The sequence below is a fragment of the Haematobia irritans genome, chromosome 5 (assembly GCF_050003625.1).
Source record: "Haematobia irritans isolate KBUSLIRL chromosome 5, ASM5000362v1, whole genome shotgun sequence".
Classification (NCBI taxonomy): Eukaryota; Metazoa; Arthropoda; class Insecta; order Diptera; family Muscidae; genus Haematobia; species Haematobia irritans.
In genome coordinates, this window is record NC_134401.1 from 133172917 (window position 1) to 133192817 (window position 19901).

The 19901-nt window shown below is 22.4% G+C and overlaps 2 protein-coding genes across 4 annotated transcripts in view; one reads left to right on the forward strand and one right to left on the reverse strand.

The window, feature by feature from the left end:
* LOC142239019 (uncharacterized) overlaps window positions 1–19901 on the forward strand; it is a 57204-nt gene that overhangs the window by 3367 nt on the left and 33936 nt on the right. The gene's annotated exons all lie outside the window — the stretch shown is intronic.
* LOC142239113 (uncharacterized) lies at window positions 11043–11725 on the reverse strand. The gene is made up of 2 exons (XM_075310892.1): window positions 11294–11725; window positions 11043–11235 (listed from the first exon to the last, which is right to left on the reverse strand). Exon 1 carries the CDS (start codon window positions 11672–11674, stop codon window positions 11315–11317), a length of 360 nt encoding a protein of 119 aa, XP_075167007.1. The 5' UTR covers window positions 11675–11725; the 3' UTR covers window positions 11043–11235; window positions 11294–11314.

Below are 19901 nucleotides of genomic sequence, written 5' to 3' on the forward strand. Positions count from 1 at the left end.
GAAAGTTTACGGAAAAAATAGGTGAGATTATAACATTTATATAAGGTTCCTGATTTTTTAATAAAAATAAAAGGACATAGGGACAACCGCTTCTCTTAAGTGCATACAGAGAAACAATTAAACTTTACCGAGTTACTTGAAATTTACGGAGGACTGGGGAGAGGTTACGATATTCATAGTTGATACCTGATTTTGTGATATTTGGACGGAAGATTGGCCGCCTCTTTAGGCTTATAATTTGCTTGACATTTTCTGGGACTTTTACCTAAGATACGCTACATCACTTTTCGATATTTGGTCGGGGAGGAGGTCCTCCTCTAAAACTGCAAAAAAAAACAAGAATTCTTAAGTTTTCTTGAAATTTACAAAGGCAGTGGGGGAAGGTTATGAACGAAGAGGCAACCTTCCTTGCCCCACACTTGAAGGAAAGTTTCAAGAATTTTCAGGGAAGGTTAGGGGTGCTATTCACTACGGTGTTTGTCGATATTGTATCGGGGAATGTGACGTCCCTTTAAAACAATAGAGCAAAATGTAAACATCTCCGATCTACTTGATATTTACAGGGAAAGTGGGAGGAGGTGATTAAATTTATACATGATTTTTAAATTAGTATATGATTTTTCGATATCTGGTTGGGGAAGGGGAAAATTGAAATAAACTTTGTCGATTTACTTCGATAGAATTTATAGGGACCATTGAGTATTTGTGAAATTAATATAGGGTACGTGATAGTTCGATATCAGGTCGGGGTGGAGTGAAGGTGGGGAGAGGGTTCTCTTTTGTCCGTTTTTGTTTTTTTTTTCTTAAATTGAAAGTTGAGGTTTGTCCGTAAATGGGTACATAATTTTATGATTTTTGCACAGGCTTCTGCCAGACTTCTTTTTAGTAAAGAACTTAAATTTACATGAAATTGGCAGCCAACGTAGAGGGTGCATTATTTTCCAACATTTTAGCAAATGTTAATGTGGTAAAATTTTTTACTACTTTTGCTTTTTCCGATTTATTGGATGGGAAACAGTAATTCTTTGTATATTATTATAATACGAGTATAGTGCTTAATTTTCAAATATGTTGAGGAGAAGGATACCTTTCCTTGACAAACCACACTTAAAATTCACAAGAAATATAGAAGATTGTCCAACTGCTTGAATACAGAACATTATTTAAAAATTTTGGAGGAAAGAGTACACCCTCTACCCGACATTTTTTAAGACGAACCGTTTTACATATGCAAATTCGCCGTATTTGTACCTATAAACGAAGAAGCGAGTAGTCCGATTGGTTTCAAAGAATTCAAATCTTTTCGAATTTGTTTTCAGCGCGAAGGATATGGTTGACTAAGTTAACGCAAAATGTTCCTACAAATACGCTTCGGAAGGCGCAGCGAAGCGGGCCGGGTTACGCTATTTCCTATAAAAATAAAATGTTGACAAAATTTTCTATAGAAATAAATTTTTGACAAAATTTTCTATAGAGATAAATTTTTGACAAAATTTTCTATAGAAATAAAATTTTGGCACAAATTTCTATAGAAATAAAATTTGAACAAAATTTTCTATAGAAATCAAATTTTGACAAAATTTTCTACAGAAATCAAATTTTGACAAAATTTTCTATGGAAAGAAAATTTTGACAAAGTTTCTTATAGAAATAAAATTTTGACAAAATTTTCTATAGAAATAAAATTTTGACAAAATTTTGTATAGAAATAAAATTTTTCTATAGAAATAAAATTTTGACAAAATTTTCTATGGAAAGAAAATTGGACACAAATTTCTATAGAAATAAAATTTGAACAAAATTTTCTATAGCAATAAAATTTTGACAAAATTTTCTACAGAAATCAAATTTTGACAAAATTTTCTATGGAAAGAAAATTTTGACAAAGTTTCTTATAGAAATAAAATTTTGACAAAATTTTCTATACAAATAAAATTTTGACAAAATTTTCTATAGAAATAAAATTTTGACAAAATTTTCTATAGAAATAAAATTTTGACAAAATTTCCTATGGAAAGAAAATTTTAACAAAATTCTCTATAGAATTAAAATTTTGAAAAAAATTCTATAAAATTAAAATTTTGACAACATTTTCTATAGAAATGAAATTGAACAAAAATTTCTATAGAAATAAAATTTGAACAAAAATTTCTATAAAATTTTGAAAAAAATTCTATAAAATTAAAATTTTGACAAAATTTTCTATACAAATAAAATGTTGACAAAATTCTCCATAGAAATAAAATTTTGACAAAATTTTACATAGAAATAAAGTTTGGACAAAATTTTCTATAGAAATAAAATTTTGACAAAATTTTCTATGGAAAGAAAATTTTAACATTGAAAATTCTCTATAGAATTAAAATTTTGAAAAAATTTCTATAAAATTAAAATTTTTACAAAATTTTACATTCAACTAAAAATTTGACAAAATTTTTTATAGAAATTATTTTTGGACAACATTTTCTCTAGAAAAAAAAATTTGACAAAATTCTTTATAGATTTTTTTGAAAAAATTTCTATAGAAATAAAATTTGGACAAAATTTTCTATAGAAATAAAATTTGGACAAAATTTTCTATAGAAATAAAATGTGGACAACATTTTCTATAGAAATAAAATTTTGACAAAATTCTCTATAGAAATACAATTTTGAGAAAATTTTCTGTAGAAATAAAATGTTGCCAAATTCTCTATAGAAATAAAATGTTGACAAAATTCCCTATAGAAATAAAATTTTGACAAAATTTTCCATAGAAATAAAGTTTGGACAAAATTTTCTATAGAAATAAAATTTTGACAAAATTTTCTATAGAAATAAAATTTGAACAAAATTTTCTATAGAAAAAAATTTTGACAAAATTTTCTATAGAAATAAAATTGGACAAAAATTTCTATAGAAATAAAATTTTGACAAAATTTTCTATAGAAATAAAATTTGGACAAAATTTTCTATAGAAGTTTTTTTTTAATTATAAAATTAAAAAAAAAAGAAGTATATAAATATTTCAATGCATTCACCCCAATGTCTTAGGATCCAAAGTAAAGGACTGACTTTTTTTCAGCCTGTCAAATTTATGCGATATGAGCGTCATAGAGACCGAACAGAGTTGTCAATCCAAATTCATGTCACTTCCACTTTAATAGCCATTGTGTACTACTCGTAATGTATCCATGGGCCTTGTCTATGAAGTTGGAAGATTCAGGTTTTTAGTTATGGAAATCTAAATTTCTTATGACTATAGAGCAAATCAAACTAGTATTTTTGAAAAGACAAAGACGAGAGAAACAAATTGGTTATACTAAATTTAAAGTTTCTAATTTAATTTAAAAATTCAATCATATAATTAATTGTTCCAATTAATTTTTTAATTGAAAGTGGCTTTAGTCACGAAATAGAAATAAAAATTTATTAGAAATAAAAAATTACTTGAATAAAAAATTAATTGATTTCGTCGGCACTTTCTATTATTTTTTGGATTATTACATTGTAAAACATAATTATTTTTTAAATTAATTATTGAATTATTTATTTATAATTATTTCAATCACAATAGCATCAATCACAGAATTGATTAGAAATAAAAAAAATTACTTTATTAAAAAATTTTTGAGATATTTAATTTGATAGCAAAACACAATTAACTTTTTTAAACTGAAACAGTAAATTATTGATTGGATTTATATTTATTTATTTTTTAGTTATATCACCTTTTGATGCAATAATTTGTTTGTAATTTTATAAGAGATCATATGATTTTGCAATATATTATAAATTTTCCAATTAAAATTTTCTTTGGATTTGAGTAAAATTTAATAAACCAATGAATATTATGTCTATATAAAAACCAATTATTCTGATCTAAATTATCAATTATTTTTTAAATATGAAATATTTTTTTATTTAATTAAAATGATATATGGGACAATTAATATTTTAATTAAAAACGTATAAAATCAATAATTTTCTTATTTTTATTAAAATTTAATTGTAGCAGTTAATTTTTTTTATTTGATTGCGTTTTCAATTCAAACAAATGTTTAAGACGAATAAATTTTAAAAATTCTATATTTTTCTATATTCTTTATATTTTAAAAATTCTATATGTGAGACAAAGAATAAAAATTGATTCCCAATGTGTTTCCAAATTCTGGGAAGCAAATATTAAAAAAAATGATATTACCGTCAAAATTAATAAAAGTAAAAGCTAATATACTACAAATTAAATTCAATTCAATTAATAGCTTAGTTGTATAATAAAATAAAATAAAACAAAAAACATAACTTATAATATAATTGCATTACATTATTTTGTAGTAAATATTATATTTTTTCAGTTTATGAAAATGTATTGTTAAACACCACACCGAATTTTCATGTAATTGAGAATGAAGATCGGCCTGTTAACAGTCTCAAGTATACAGCAAAAAGTTATATTGCTGTTAATTTTGTAGTGATCCCTAAAATATGCTTTACTTTTTGTGTGTATATGTAAATTTCTTTCGATTCAAGAAACCATCATATGCAAGCACAGTGGATAGAAAGAAATTTAATACACACCCTAGAAAAAGAGTAGTCTTGCCAGTCAATAACATATATCGACTTTTGATGTTATTCAAAATCGATTTAATTCTCTTTATAGTGAAGGAACTTTAGCAAAATATTTTAGAAATTAAATTGAAAGGGAAATGTGTTGTGTGACTACATTAATCAAAATCACGATATACCCAAAATAGCAGGGGCACGCTAATCGCATTTTTGTTAAAAATTTTGGAATTTTTGAAAATCGGGTTAAATCGACTAATCAATTTTTATAGTGACCAAAATCGGCTAATCGAATTTTAATCAAATTTTTAAAATTGAATTGAAAAGGGCATGGAAGCACGGTAGCCACGGTTGGTAGAATTCTACCAAAAATCATAGATTTTTTTACTGTTTAGTAGATTTGTAGAATTCTTGATGTTTTCGTAGATTTTGCAAAATATTCCTCTGCAACTATGAGGTGCTTCCAAACTTTCTATAGAAAGGCAATTTTGACAAAATTTTTTATAGATATAAAATTTTGAAAAATATTTCTCTATAGAAATAAAATTTTGACAAAATTATCTATAGAAATAAAAATTTGCTAAAATTTGCTATAGCAATAAAATTTTGAAAAATTTTCTATAGAAATAAAATTTTGCACAAATTTTCTATAGACATAAACTTTTGATAAAATTTTCAATAGAAATAAAATTTTGATAAAAAATATTTTAGAAATTAAATTGAAAGGGAAATGTGTTGTAGCTCTTTCTATGCTGACTACATTCATCAAAATCACGATATACCCAAAATAGTAGGGACACGCTAATCGCATTTTTGTTAAAAATGTCGAAATCGACTTTTTGTAATCTTCAAAATCGGCTAATCGATTTTGGAATTTTTGAAAATCGCGTTAAATCGACTAATCGATTTTTATAGTGACCAAAATCGATTAATCGAATTTTAATGAAATTGTTAAAATTGAATTGAAAAGGGAATGGGAGCACGGTAGCCACGGTCGGTAGAATTCTACCACAAATGATAGATTTTTTACTTTTTAGTAGATTTGTAGAATTCTTGATGTTTTGGTAGATTTTGCAAAATATTCCTCTGCAACTATGAGGTGCTTCCAAACTTTCTATAGAAAGGAAATTTTGACAAAATTTGTTATAGACATAAAATTTTGAAAAATATTTTTCTATAGAAATAAAATTTTGACAAAATTTTCTATAGAAATAAAAATTTGCTAAAATTTTCTATAGAACTAAAATTTTGCAAAAATTTTTTATAGACATCAAATTTAGAGAAAATTTTCTACAGAAATAAAATTTTGACAAAAAATTTCTATAGAAGTAAAATTTTGTATAGAAATAAAACTTTTATAAAAATTTTCTATACAAATAAAATTTTGACAGAATTTTCTATAGAAATTTTGACAAAAATTTCTATGGAAATAAAATTTTAACAATTTATTTTTTGAAATAATATTTTTAAAAAATTTTCTATAGAAATACAATTTCGAAAAAATTTTATATAGAAATAATTTGCATAAAATTTTTTTGTTTTGCAAAAGTTTTCTATAAAACTATAAGTTGGACACAATTTTTTATAGATATAAAGTTTTGAAAAAAAGATCGATAGAAATAAAATTTTGGCAAAATTTTCTATAGAAATTCAATTTTGGAAAATTTTCTATAGTAATAAAATTTTGCAAAAATTTCCTATAGAAATAAACTTTTAATAAAATTTTCAATAGAAATAAAAATTTGAAAAAATTTTCTACAGAAATGAAATTTTGAAAAAAAAATTTCTATAGAAGTAAAATTTTGTATAGAAATAAAATTTTGATAAAACATTTCTATACAAATAAAATTTTGACAGAATTTTCTATAGAAATTTTGACAAAATTTTCTATGGAAATAAAATGTTGACAATTTATTTTTTGAAATAAAATTTTGAAAAAATTGTCTATAAAAATAAAATTTTTAAAAATTTTTTATAGAAATAAAATTTCAACAAAATTTTTCTACAAAATTTATTCTATAGAAATAAAATTTCGACAAAATTTATCGAATTAAATTTTGACAAAATTTTTTATAGAAATGAAATATTGACAACATTTTCCATAGAAATAAAATTTTGCACAATTTACTATTGAAGTAAATAAAATTTTGCAAAATTTTTGATAGAAATGATATTTTGACAAAATTATCCATAGAAATAAAATTTTGACAAAATTTTCCATAGAAATAAAATTTAGACAAAATTTGCCATAGAAATAAAATTTCGAGAAAATTTTCTATAGAAATAAAATTTTTACAAAAAAATTCTATAAAAATAAAATTTTGTATAGAAATAAAATTTAGAAAAACATTTTTGCAGAAAAAAATTTAACAAAGTTTGTAAAGAACTAAAATTTTGATAAAATTTTCTATAGAAATAACATTTTGCACAAGTTTTCTATAAAAGTAAAATTTGGACAAAATTTTCTGTGGAAATAAAATATTGGCAAATGACAACATTTTCTATAGAAATAAAATTTTGACGAATTTTTTTCACAGAAAATTTTGTCAAAAATTTTCTCAGAAACAAAATTTTGAAAAAAATTTCTATAGAAATAAAATTTTGAGAAATTTGTCTATATAAATAATATTTCGACAAAATTTTCTATAGAAATAATTTGCAAAAATTTGCATAAAATTTTAAAAACATTTTCTATAAAAATAAAATTTTGCAAAAATTTTCCAAGAAATAAAATTTTCCTAACATTTTCTATAGAAATAAAATTTTGCTAAAATTTTCTATAAAAATAAAATTTTCTATAGAATTAAATTTTGACAAAATTTTCTATAGAAATAAAATTTTGACAACATTTTCTATAGAAATAAAATTTTGACAAAATTTTCTATAAAAATAAAATTTTCTATACAATTAAATTTTGACAAAATTCTGTAGAAATAAAATTTTGATAAAATTTTCTATGGAAATAAAATTTTGCAAAATTTTCTAAAGAAATAAAAATTTAATAAAATTTTCGATAGAAATGATATTTTGACAAAATTTTCCATAGAAATAAAATTTTGAGTAAATTTTTTATAGAAATAAAATTTGTACAAAAAATTTCTATAAAAATAAAATTTTGCAAATATTTTCTATAGAAATAAAATTTTGACACAAATTGCAATAGAAATAAAATGTTGACAAAAAATTTTGCAGAAATAAATGTAAAAAAGTTTGCACAGAACTAAAATTTCCTATAGAAATAAAGTTTTGCAAAAGTTTTCTATAAAAATAAAATTTGGACAAAATTTTCTGTAGAAATAAAATATTGGCAAATGACAAAATTTTCTATAGAAATAAAATTTTGACGAAATGTTTCCATAGAAAATTTTGACAAAATTTTTTTCAGAAATAAAATTTTGAAAAAATTTTCTATAGAAATAAATTTTTAACAAAATTATCTATAGAAATAAAATTTTGACAACATCTTCTATAGAAATAAAATGTTGACAAAATTTTCTATAAAAGTAAAATTTTCTATAGAATTAATCTTTGACAAAATTCTATAGAAATAAAATTTTGAAAAAATTTTCTATTGAAATAAAATTTTGCAAAATTTTCTAAAGAAATAAAAAATTTAACAAAATTTTCGATAGAAATGATATTTTGATAAAAATTGCAATAGAAATAAAATGTTGACAAAAAATTTTGCAGAAATAAATGTAAAAAAGTTTGCACAGATCTAAAATTTCCCATAGAAATAAAGTGTTGCAAAAGTTTTCTATAAAAATAAAATTTGGACAAAATTTTTTATAGATATAAAATTTTGAAAAAAAAATTCTATAGAAATAAAAGGTTGGCAAAATTTTCTATAAAAATAAAAATTTGCTAAAATTTTCTATAGAAATAAAATTTTGAAAAATTTTCTATAGAAACAAAATTTTGCAACAATTTCCTATAGAAATAAACTTTTAATAAAATTTTCAAATTTTCTCAAAATAAAATTTTGAATAAAAATTTTGTATAGAAATAAAATTTTGATAACAATTTTCTATACAAATAAAATTTTGACAGAATTTTCTATAGAAATATTGATAGAATTTTCTATAGAAATTTTGACAAAATTTTCTATAGAAATAAAATTTTGACAATTTATTTTTTGAAATAAAATTTTGAAAAAATGTTCTATACAAATTTTCTATAGAAATAAAATTTCGACAAAATTTTATATAGAAATTATTTTGCTAAAATTTTCTTTACAAATAAAATGTGGACAAAATTTTCTATAAAAATAAAATGTTTTATAGAATTAAATTTTGACAAAATTTTTTATAGAAATAAAATTTTGAAAAAATTTTCTACAGAAATGAAATTTTGATAAAGACGATTCAGTTTTTCGTCGCGGATTCGCATGAAATATGGGAAAAATTAGTGGATAATGAGGGACAATACTTCGATTGATTGGTCTATTACAATTTTTTCCAAAATCAATTCTGAAACATTTCAAAAAAAAATCCCGCATTATTAATTTGCTCTCCCAATACCAAAAATAATGTCCAAAAACATACAACTTTCAGCTACAAAAAAAAAATATAATATAATTTTGAAAAAATTGTCTATAAAAATAAAATTTTGATAAAATTTTCTATAGAAACAAAATTTTGGTAAAATTTTCTTTAGAAATAAAATTTTGACAAAATTTTCTATGGAAATAAAATTTGGACAAACTTTTCTATAGTAAAAAAATGGGACAAAACTTTCTTTAGAAATAAAATTTTGACAAAATTTTCTATAGAAATAAAATTTTGTCAAAGTTTTCTATAGGAATAAAATTTGGACAAAATTTTCTGTGGAAATAAAATTTGGACAAAATTTTCTATGGAAATAAAATTTTGACAAAACTTTCTATAGAAATAAAATTTTGACAAAATTTTCTATAAAAATAAAATTTTGACAAAATTGTCTACAAAAATAAAATTTTGATAAAATTTTCTATAGAAACAACATTTTGATAAAATTTTCTATAGAAATTAAATTTTGACAAAATTTTCCACAGAATTAAAATTTTGACAACATTTTCTACAGAAATAAAATTTGGCAAAATTCTGTACAGAAATAAAATTTTGGCAAAATTTTCTATGGAAATAAAATTTTCTTTAGAAATAAAAATTTGAAAAAATTGTCTATAAAAATAAGATTTTGTATACAAACAAATTTTGATAAAATTTTCTATAGAAATTAAATTTTGACAAAATTTTCTATAGAAATAAAATTTTGACAACATTTTCTACAGAAATAAAATTTGGCAAAATTCTGTATAGAAATAAAATTTTGGCAAAATTTTCTATGGAAATAAAATTTTCTAAAAAAATAAAATTTTGAAAAAATTGTCTATAAAAATAAAATTTTGTATACAAACAAATGTTGGTAAAGTTGTCTATAGAAATAAAATTTTGACAAAATTTTCCATGGAAATAAAATTTGGACACAATTTTCTATAGTAAAAAAATGGGACAAAACTTTCTATAGAAATAAAATTTTGTCAAAATTCTCTATAGAATTAAGATTTGGACAAAATTTTCTATGGAAATAAAATTTTGACAAAATTTTCTATAGAATTAAAATTTAGACAAAATTTTCTATAGAAATAAAATTTGACAAAATTTTCTATAGAAATAAAATTTTGACAAAGTTTTCTATAGAAATAAAATTTTGACAAAATTTTCTATAGAAATAAAATTTTGACAAAATTTTCTGTAACAATAAAATTTTGACAAAATGTTCTATAGAAACAAAATTTTGACAAAATTGTCTATAGAAATAAAATTTTGACAAAATGTTCTATAGAAATAAAATTTTGACAACATTTTCTATAGAAATAAAATTTTGACAACATTTTCTATAGAAATAAAATTTTGACAAAATTTTCTATAGAAATAAAATTTTGACAAAATTTTCTATAGAAATAAAATTTGGACAAATGAAATTTTGACAAAATTTGCTATAGAATTAAAATTTAGACAAAACTATCTATAGAAATAAAATTTGACAAAATTTTCTATAGAAATAACATGTTGACAAAATTTTCTATAGAAATAAAATTTTGATAAAGTTTTCTATAGAAATAAAATTTTGACAAAATTTTCTATAGAAATAAAATTTTGACAAAATTTTCTGTAACAATAAAATTTTAGCAAAATTTTCTGTAGAAATAAAATTTTGACAAAATTGTCTATAGAAATAAAATTTTTACAACATTTTCTATATAAATAAAATTTTTACAAAATTTTCTATAGAAATAAAGTTTTGATAAAACCTTCTGTAGAAATAAAATTTTGACAAAATTTTCTATAGAAATAAAATTTTGAAAAAATTTTCTCTCGAGTGGTAACCGTGGATACAACACAACTCTGCAATTATCAAGTAGTAGGCATACTGGCAACACTGTTCCATACTGGCAACACTGTTAACAAAGCATTAGTTGTTGTTTTGGAAGAAGGACGAAATTGAAAACAATAACATTTACAGTTGAACAAACCAATTTTTATTTTTAATGATAAAATCAGTTTTTCAACAAAATATTAATACAATTTTTAGCAACAAAAAATCCAGGTCCCCATTATAGGTTATAACTAGACACCAAGATATTAATAAAAGACACATTACAAATATCCATTATGCTCTGATGATATCCAATGTCCCGTTATTGCGTTTCTGTGAAATACAAAAGAATCATTTATAAATCAATTGGCGATAAAAAAACAATACTTACCTTTCATTGCCCTATTCTATTTTAAAATCCAAAGCCACCACCATAATAGGGACGTCGAGGTCGATAGGGTATAAAACCACCACCACCTATACCAAAGAATCCACCTCGGCCATAGCTTCCACCGAAGCCTCCACCTCGACCATATCCTCCTCCATAACCAAAGCCACCTCCTCTGCCACCACCAAAGCCTCCTCTACCACCAGCAAAACCTCCACCCCTGCCGCCTCCAAAGCCTCCTCTACCACCTCCAAAACCACCACCTCTGCCACCACCACCAAAACCTCCTCCATGGCCACCGCCACCCCCACCTCTTGATTCAACTACATCACAGAGAATCGTTGTAAATATCACTAAAACTAATGCTAAAACAATAATTTTCATAATTTTTCTACTTTAATTATGAATTAAAACAGACTGATCTTTAATCCACAATGTTTGATGAAAAACTGAAACGAAATGTTTACAATATTTTTAATTTCACACCTGAATTTACAATTTCTGTATGTTGTTGTGGGCTGCTGTGGGAGCTTGGTCTTCAATTAGATCGAGAGTTCTAATTAATTTTAGCAAGATAAATATGGTAAAAGTCATTCCTTCTCCCACCCGCTTCGACTAATTCTAGATATTAAGGCCGGTACTATGTTCGGTTTTCATATTAAAAATGTCCACGCTATAAATATACAATAGGACTCTAAGGAGGACCCTAAAAAAATATATGGAGTCTTCTTGGGGAGTCTTCATTTTATTTTTGGGCGCGTTTGCAGTATGAAAATAAACCTCAATAAACCCAATGAAAATAAGCCCCAAATTTTTTTAGGGAACTCAGAATGTGAAAATAGGTCCCACTTGAAATCAAAAGTGGGACCTATTTTCACATTCTGAGTTTTGACAATGGTGGGAACTATACACACGTTTGTTGTATCGCACAGTATTTGGCTTGACTTTCTCCTATGGACAGTGTCCAAAGAGGGCTAACGCGATTTCGTATTTCACCATCAGTCAATGTCCATTTTCACACGGTCTTTTAAATCAAAAGAAAAAATGAGCCCTAATTTTATTTAGGGGTCGATTTTCATGCATTAGTTAAAGTTTAGTTGGGATTTTGGGGCTCATTCTCCTTGGGCCCATTTTCATACCGTCAAAAGCTTCGCGGTTATTTTCATAAAATGATCTTCCACTCGAAAACCAAACATAGTACCGGCATTTAAATGATATTATTCTTTTCAATTTAATTCAATATTGCATGATATTGTAAAGCTGGTAGTATCTGTTTTCTTTTAGTACTTTACTATGTAAAGCACTGAGATGATATATACAGGTGGCTGATATGTATTGCAACCAATATCAGGTTGCTTTCATTTCTAAACCGCTCATCTGACAGCTGATTGGTTTATTTCAGGTGACAGCTCATTTTATTGTTTACAAGTCTACAAAAGCATTTTGATCTATTGAAAATAAACTTTTTCTCGTTGATTATCGTTGACCTTTTTATAAAAGGAAAAACATTAATCTAATGTTTTTTAAATCGACCTACAGCCTATACTATGAAAATTAATTCTTAAAAGTAAACTTTTTCGTGATGTAATTCATTTATAAGTGAATGTGAACCTTTTGTTTGTCGTACTATAGTTCATTACCGTGATACTGACTGTGTTGCCTCCACGGTTGCCACTCGAGCCAAAAATAATCTACCAAAAATTTCGAGAAAATTTTACCAAAAAATACAAAACAAATAATCTTATTTTGAAAATTTTAGAAAATTTCTTAAGATTTTTTTAAATTTTCTCGAAATTTTATTTGTATAGAAAATTTTGTCAAATTTTTTTACTATAAAAAAATTTGTCAAAATTTTATTTCTATAGAAATTTTTGTCAAAATTTTATTTCTACAGAAAATTTTGTCAAAATTTTATTTCTATAGAAAATTTTGTCAAAATTTTATTTCTATAGAAAATTTTGTCAAAATTTTATTCCTATAGAAAATTTTGTCAAAATTTTAATTCTACAGAAAATTTTGTCAAAATTTTATTCCTATAGAAAATTTTACCAAAAACTACCAAACTTACTTTGAAAATTTTAGAAAATTTCTTAACATTTTTTTAAATTTTCTCGAAATTTTATTTTGTCAAAATTTCATTTCTATGGAAAATTTTGTTAACATTTTATTTCTATAGAAAATTTTGTCAAAATTTTATTTCTATAGAAAATTTTGTCAAAATTTTATTCCTATAGAAAATTTTCCCTAAAATTTTATTTCTATAGAACATTTTTCTAAAATTTTATTTCATTTTATAAAAAATTTTGACAAAACTTTATCTCTATAGAATATTCTATTTCCATAGAAAATTTTATTCCTATAGAAAATTTTGTCAAAATTGTATTTCTATAGAATTTTTTGTCAAAACCTATTTATATAGAAAATTTTGTCAACATTCTATTTCTATAGAAAATTTTTTCAAAATGTTATATCTATAGAAAATTTTGTCAAATTTTTATTCCTATAGAAATTTCGTTAAAATTTTATTTCTATAGAAATTTTTGTCAAAATTTTATTCCTATAGAAAATTTTATCAAAACTTTATTTGTATAGAAAATTTTGTCAAATTTTTATTTCTATAGAAAATTTTGTCAAAATTTTATTTCTATAGAAAATTTGGTAAAATTTTATTTCTACAGAAAATTTTGTCAAAATTTTATTTCTATAGAAAATTTTTGTCAAAACTAGGTGTATAGAAAGTTTTGTTTAAATTTTACTCCTATAGAAAATTTTGTCAAAATTGTATTTCTATAGAAATTTTTGTCAAAATTTTAATCCTATAGAAAATTTTGTCAAAATGATAGTCCTATAGAACATTTTGTCAAAATTAAATTCCTATTTTGTCAAAATTTTATTCCTATAGAAAATTTCGTTAAAATTTTATTTCTATAGAAAATTTTTGCAAAATTTTATTCCTATAGAAAATTTTGTCTAAATTTTATTTCTATAGAAATTTTTGTCAAAATTTTATTCCTATAGAAAATTTTGTTAAAATTTTATTTCTATAGAAATTTTTGCCAAAATTTTATTCCTATAGAAAATTTTATCAAAACTTTATTTCTATAGAAAATTTTGTCAAATTTTTATTTCTATAGAAAATTTTGTCAAAATTTTATTTCTATAGAAAATTTTGTCAAAATTTTATTTCTACAGAAAATTTTGTCAAAATTTTATTCCTTTAGAAAATTTTGTCAAAATTTTATTTCTATAGAATATTTTGTCAAAATTAAATTCCTGTTTTGTCAAAATTTTATTCCTATAGAAAATTTCGTTAAAATTTTATTTCTATAGAAAATTTTTGCAAAATTTTATTCCTATAGAAATTTTTGTCAAAATTTTATTTATATAGAAAATTTTGTCAACATTTTATTTCTATAGAAAATTTTTTCAAAATTTTATATCTATAGAAAATTTTGTCAAATTTTTATTCCTATAGAAATTTCGTTAAAATTTTATTTCTATAGAAATTTTTGTCAAAATTTTATTCCTATAGAAAATTTTGCCAAAATATTATTTCTATAGAAAATTTTGTCAAAATTTTATTTCTATAGAAAATTTTGTCAAAATTTTATTTCTACAGAAAATTTTGTCAAAATTTTATTCCTATAGAAAATTTTGTCAAAATTTTATTTCTATAGAATATTTTGTCAAAATTAAATTCCTGTTTTGTCAAAATTTTATTCCTATAGAAATTTTTGTCAAAATTTTATTTATATAGAAAATTTTGTCAACATTTTATTTCTATAGAAAATTTTTGCAAAATTTTATTCCTATAGAAAATTTTGTCAACATTTTATTTCTATAGAAAATTTTTTCAAAATTTTATATCTATAGAAAATTTTGTCAAATTTTTATTCCTATAGAAATTTCGTTAAAATTTTATTTCTATAGAAATTTTTGCCAAAATTTTATTCCTATAGAAAATTTTATCAAAACTTTATTTCTATAGAAAATTTTGTCAAATTTTTATTTCTATAGAAAATTTTGTCAAAATTTTATTTCTATAGAAAATTTTGTCAAAATTTTATTTCTACAGAAAATTTTGTCAAAATTTTATTCCTATAGAAAATTTTGTCAAAATTTTATTTCTATAGAATATTTTGTCAAAATTAAATTCCTGTTTTGTCAAAATTTTATTCCTATAGAAAATTTCGTTAAAATTTTATTTCTATAGAAAATTTTTGCAAAATTTTATTCCTATAGAAATTTTTGTCAAAATTTTATTTATATAGAAAATTTTGTCAACATTTTATTTCTATAGAAAATTTTTTCAAAATTTTATATCTATAGAAAATTTTGTCAAATTTTTATTCCTATAGAAATTTCGTTAAAATTTTATTTCTATAGAAATTTTTGTCAAAATTTTATTCCTATAGAAAATTTTATCAAAACTTTATTTGTATAGAAAATTTTGTCAAATTTTTATTTCTATAGAAAATTTTGTCAAAATTTTATTTCTATAGAAAATTTGGTAAAATTTTATTTCTACAGAAAATTTTGTCAAAATTTTATTTCTATAGAAAATTTTGTCAAATTTTTATTTCTATAGAAAATTTTTGTCAAAACTAGGTGTATAGAAAGTTTTGTTTAAATTTTACTCCTATAGAAAATTTTGTCAAAATTGTATTTCTATAGAAATTTTTGTCAAAATTTTAATCCTATAGAAAATTTTGTCAAAATGATAGTCCTATAGAACATTTTGTCAAAATTAAATTCCTATCTTGTCAAAATTTTATTCCTATAGAAAATTTCGTTAAAATTTTATTTCTATAGAAAATTTTTGCAAAATTTTATTCCTATAGAAAAAATTTTGTCTAAATTTTATTTCTATAGAAATTTTTGTCAAAATTTTATTCCTATAGAAAATTTTGTTAAAATTTTATTTCTATAGAAATTTTTGCCAAAATTTTATTCCTATAGAAAATTTTATCAAAACTTTATTTCTATAGAAAATTTTGTCAAATTTTTATTTCTATAGAAAATTTTGTCAAAATTTTATTTCTATAGAAAATTTTGTCAAAATTTTATTTCTACAGAAAATTTTGTCAAAATTTTATTCCTATAGAAAATTTTGTCAAAATTTTATTTCTATAGAATATTTTGTCAAAATTAAATTCCTGTTTGTTCAAAATTTTATTCCTATAGAAAATTTCGTTAAAATTTTATTTCTATAGAAAATTTTTGCAAAATTTTATTCCTATAGAAATTTTTGTCAAAATTTTATTTATATAGAAAATTTTGTCAACATTTTATTTCTATAGAAAATTTTTTCAAAATTTTATATCTATAGAAAATTTTGTCAAATTTTTATTCCTATAGAAATTTCGTTAAAATTTTATTTCTATAGAAATTTTTGTCAAAATTTTATTCCTATAGAAAATTTTGCCAAAATATTATTTCTATAGAAAATTTTGTCAAAATTGTATTTCTATAGAAATTTTTGTCAAAATTTTATTCCTTTAGAAAATTTTGTCAAAATGATAGTCCTATGGAACATTTTGTCAAAATTAAATTCCTATTTTGTCAAAATTTTATTCCTATAGAAAATTTTTGCAAAATTTTATTCCTATAGAAATTTTTGTCAAAATTTTATTTGTATAGAAAATTTTGTCAAAATTTTATTTCTATAGAAAATTTTTTCAAAATTTTATATCTATAGAAAATTTTGTCAAATTTTTATTTCTATAGAAATTTCGTTAAAATTTTATTTCTATAGAAATTTTTGTCAAAATTTTATTCCTATAGAAAATTTTATCAAAACTTTATTTCTATAGAAAATTTTGTCAAATTTTTATTTCTATAGAAAATTTTGTCAAAATTTTATTTCTATAGAAAATTTTGTCAAAATTTTATTTCTACAGAAAATTTTGTCAAAATTTTATTTCTATAGAAAATTTTGTCAAATTTTTATTTCTATAAATAAATCATATTTGATTTCTATAGAAATACAATTTGTCAAAATTGTATTTCTATAGAAATTTTTGTCAAAATTTTATTCCTATAGAAAATTTCGTCAAAATGATAGTCCTATAGAACATTTTGTCAAAATGATATTCCTATTTTGTCAAAATTTTATTCCTATAGAAAATTTCGTTAAAATTTTATTTCTATAGAAAATTTTTGCAAATAATTTTCTCAAAATTTTATTTTATAGAAAATTTTGTCGAAATTTTTTTCTATAGAAATTTTTTTCGAAATATTATTTCTTTATAAAATTTTGTCGAAATTTTATTTCTATAGAAAACTTTGTCAAAGTCTTCCTTTCGAAAACCAAACATAGTACCGACCTTTAACTGAAATTATTATTTTCAATATTGCATGTCATATTTTATTTGTATAGAAAATTTTTTTCAAAATTTCATTTCTATAGAAAAATTTTCCACAAATTTTGTTTCTATAGAAAATTTTGTCAAAATTTTATTTCAATGGAAAATTTTGTCAAAATTTTATTTATATAGAAAAATTTTCTAAAATTTTATTTCTATAAAAAAATGTTCTCAAAATTTTATTTCTATAAAAAAATTTTCTCAAAATTTTATTTCTATAGAAAATTTTTTCAAAATTTTATTTCTATAGAAAACTTTATAAAAATTTTATTTCTATAGAAAATTTTTTCGAAATTTTATTTTTATAGATAATTTTTGCAAAATCAACCAAAGCATCAAGAATTCTACCAAACAGTAATAAATCTACCTTGTTTGGTAGAATTCTACCAACTGTGGCAACCGTGGTTGCATCGCGTCCAAAAATGGACATAAAAATGGTCAAAAACGAGATAGACCACTTTGTTCGTGAACATATCGCGAGAACGAATGCAACATATTATAGGTGTGTGCGTGATAGAAATTTCATTCAAAACGATAAGAGAATTTCGAAACTTATGGATTCGCTTAGATAAGTTCGCGTAAAAAAACTTCTTTTTTATGTTCATATCTAAAATTCTATATTTTTAATTATTCAAAATATGTTTTTTCTGCATACAAAAGATAAAGATTGGACGATATGAATTCAAGATTTGTCTCCACACATACTCAAGGTCAATATCAAGGCCAACGTAATGGTATTTGACATTCAACCAACCAAAGGAAAATAAATCTAATTCTTTAGAAAATATAAAATAATATCATATAAAATAAGAGTGCGAAAACATGCATATATTTTGTCAAATGAACTTTGAATAACAACATTTAGAGCAATAGCCTTTTTTGATGTCAAATATGCATGCAGCAGATTTGAGACTAATCTTAAGATTGAAATATTAAAACATTCAAAAAATGTGTGTGTTTATCGGTCATCATTCTTTTTTTTAATTATAGAAAAAATGCCTTTGACACAGAGAAAAAAATTATTTTAGTTACAAACCCCAAATTAATTGATTTAATTAAATTTTTAATTGATACTACTTCAATCACGAATTATTATTATTAATTGATCCAATGATTTTCATACCCTCAACCATAGAATGGTTATGGTGGTATAATAAGTTTGTCATTCAATTTGTAACATATCGTAATATCGATTTCCGACTACATAAATTATATATATATATTCCTGATCAGGGATAAAGACGATATAATCATGTCCGTCTTTCTGTCTGTTGTAATCACACTACAGTCGAACTATCGAAATGAAGCTGTCGAACTGATTTATCCGATTTGCTTGAAATTCAAACTCTAGAGGTATTTTGGGTCTACACATAAGTGCCCATATAGACCGATCTTCCGATTTGACTTCTTAGGCTTCTAGACAACACAATTTTTACCAGTTTGACTGAAATTCAATATTTTGAGGTATTTTCGGTTCATAAATAGGTGTGGCGAATATGGTGTGATTCTAGAGCTATTTTGAGTCCATACATAAGTATGCTGAATATGGGGTATATCGATCCATATTTTGATATACCCTCTATATAGACCGATTTGAATTCTTGGATTTCTAAATGCCACAACTTTCATCCGATTTATCCGAAATTCAATATAGAGGTATTTTAGGTCCGTAAACAGGTGTAGCAAATACTATGTGGATCGGTCGATGCTTTGGTATAGCCCCCAATGTGTTAAGTCTTCCCATTTCCATGTGTTGGTATATATGCTTGCCTGGCACAGTATCTATTATCAAATCCACAAGATATTCTATATATTTGTAGTAACCCGACGAAATAAAATTTAAAAAAAAATTGTATTCATAAATTTATTACCACATTTCTTGTAAACTATAAAATCTGTAAAGTAACCACCAAACATTTTTATCACAAATACATAACTAGCGCTTTCAATTATAAGAAGTATTTCTTGTAGTGCTAGGATTACTAATAAATAAATAAATAAATAACAAAATTGTCTATAGAAATAAAATTTTGACAAAATTGTCTATAGAAATAAAATTTTAATAAAATTTTCTATACAAGTAAAATTAAAAAAATAAAAAACTATAGAAGAAAATGTGTATGGCCTTTAAAGGCCGTCAAAGCCATCCACGTTGCACGAAATAGGCACAGCGGTATTTCGACCCATTCACGGCAACACATTGGTATTTTTCAGTTCCAACCTTACTCTCCAAAATGCCGCTGGTG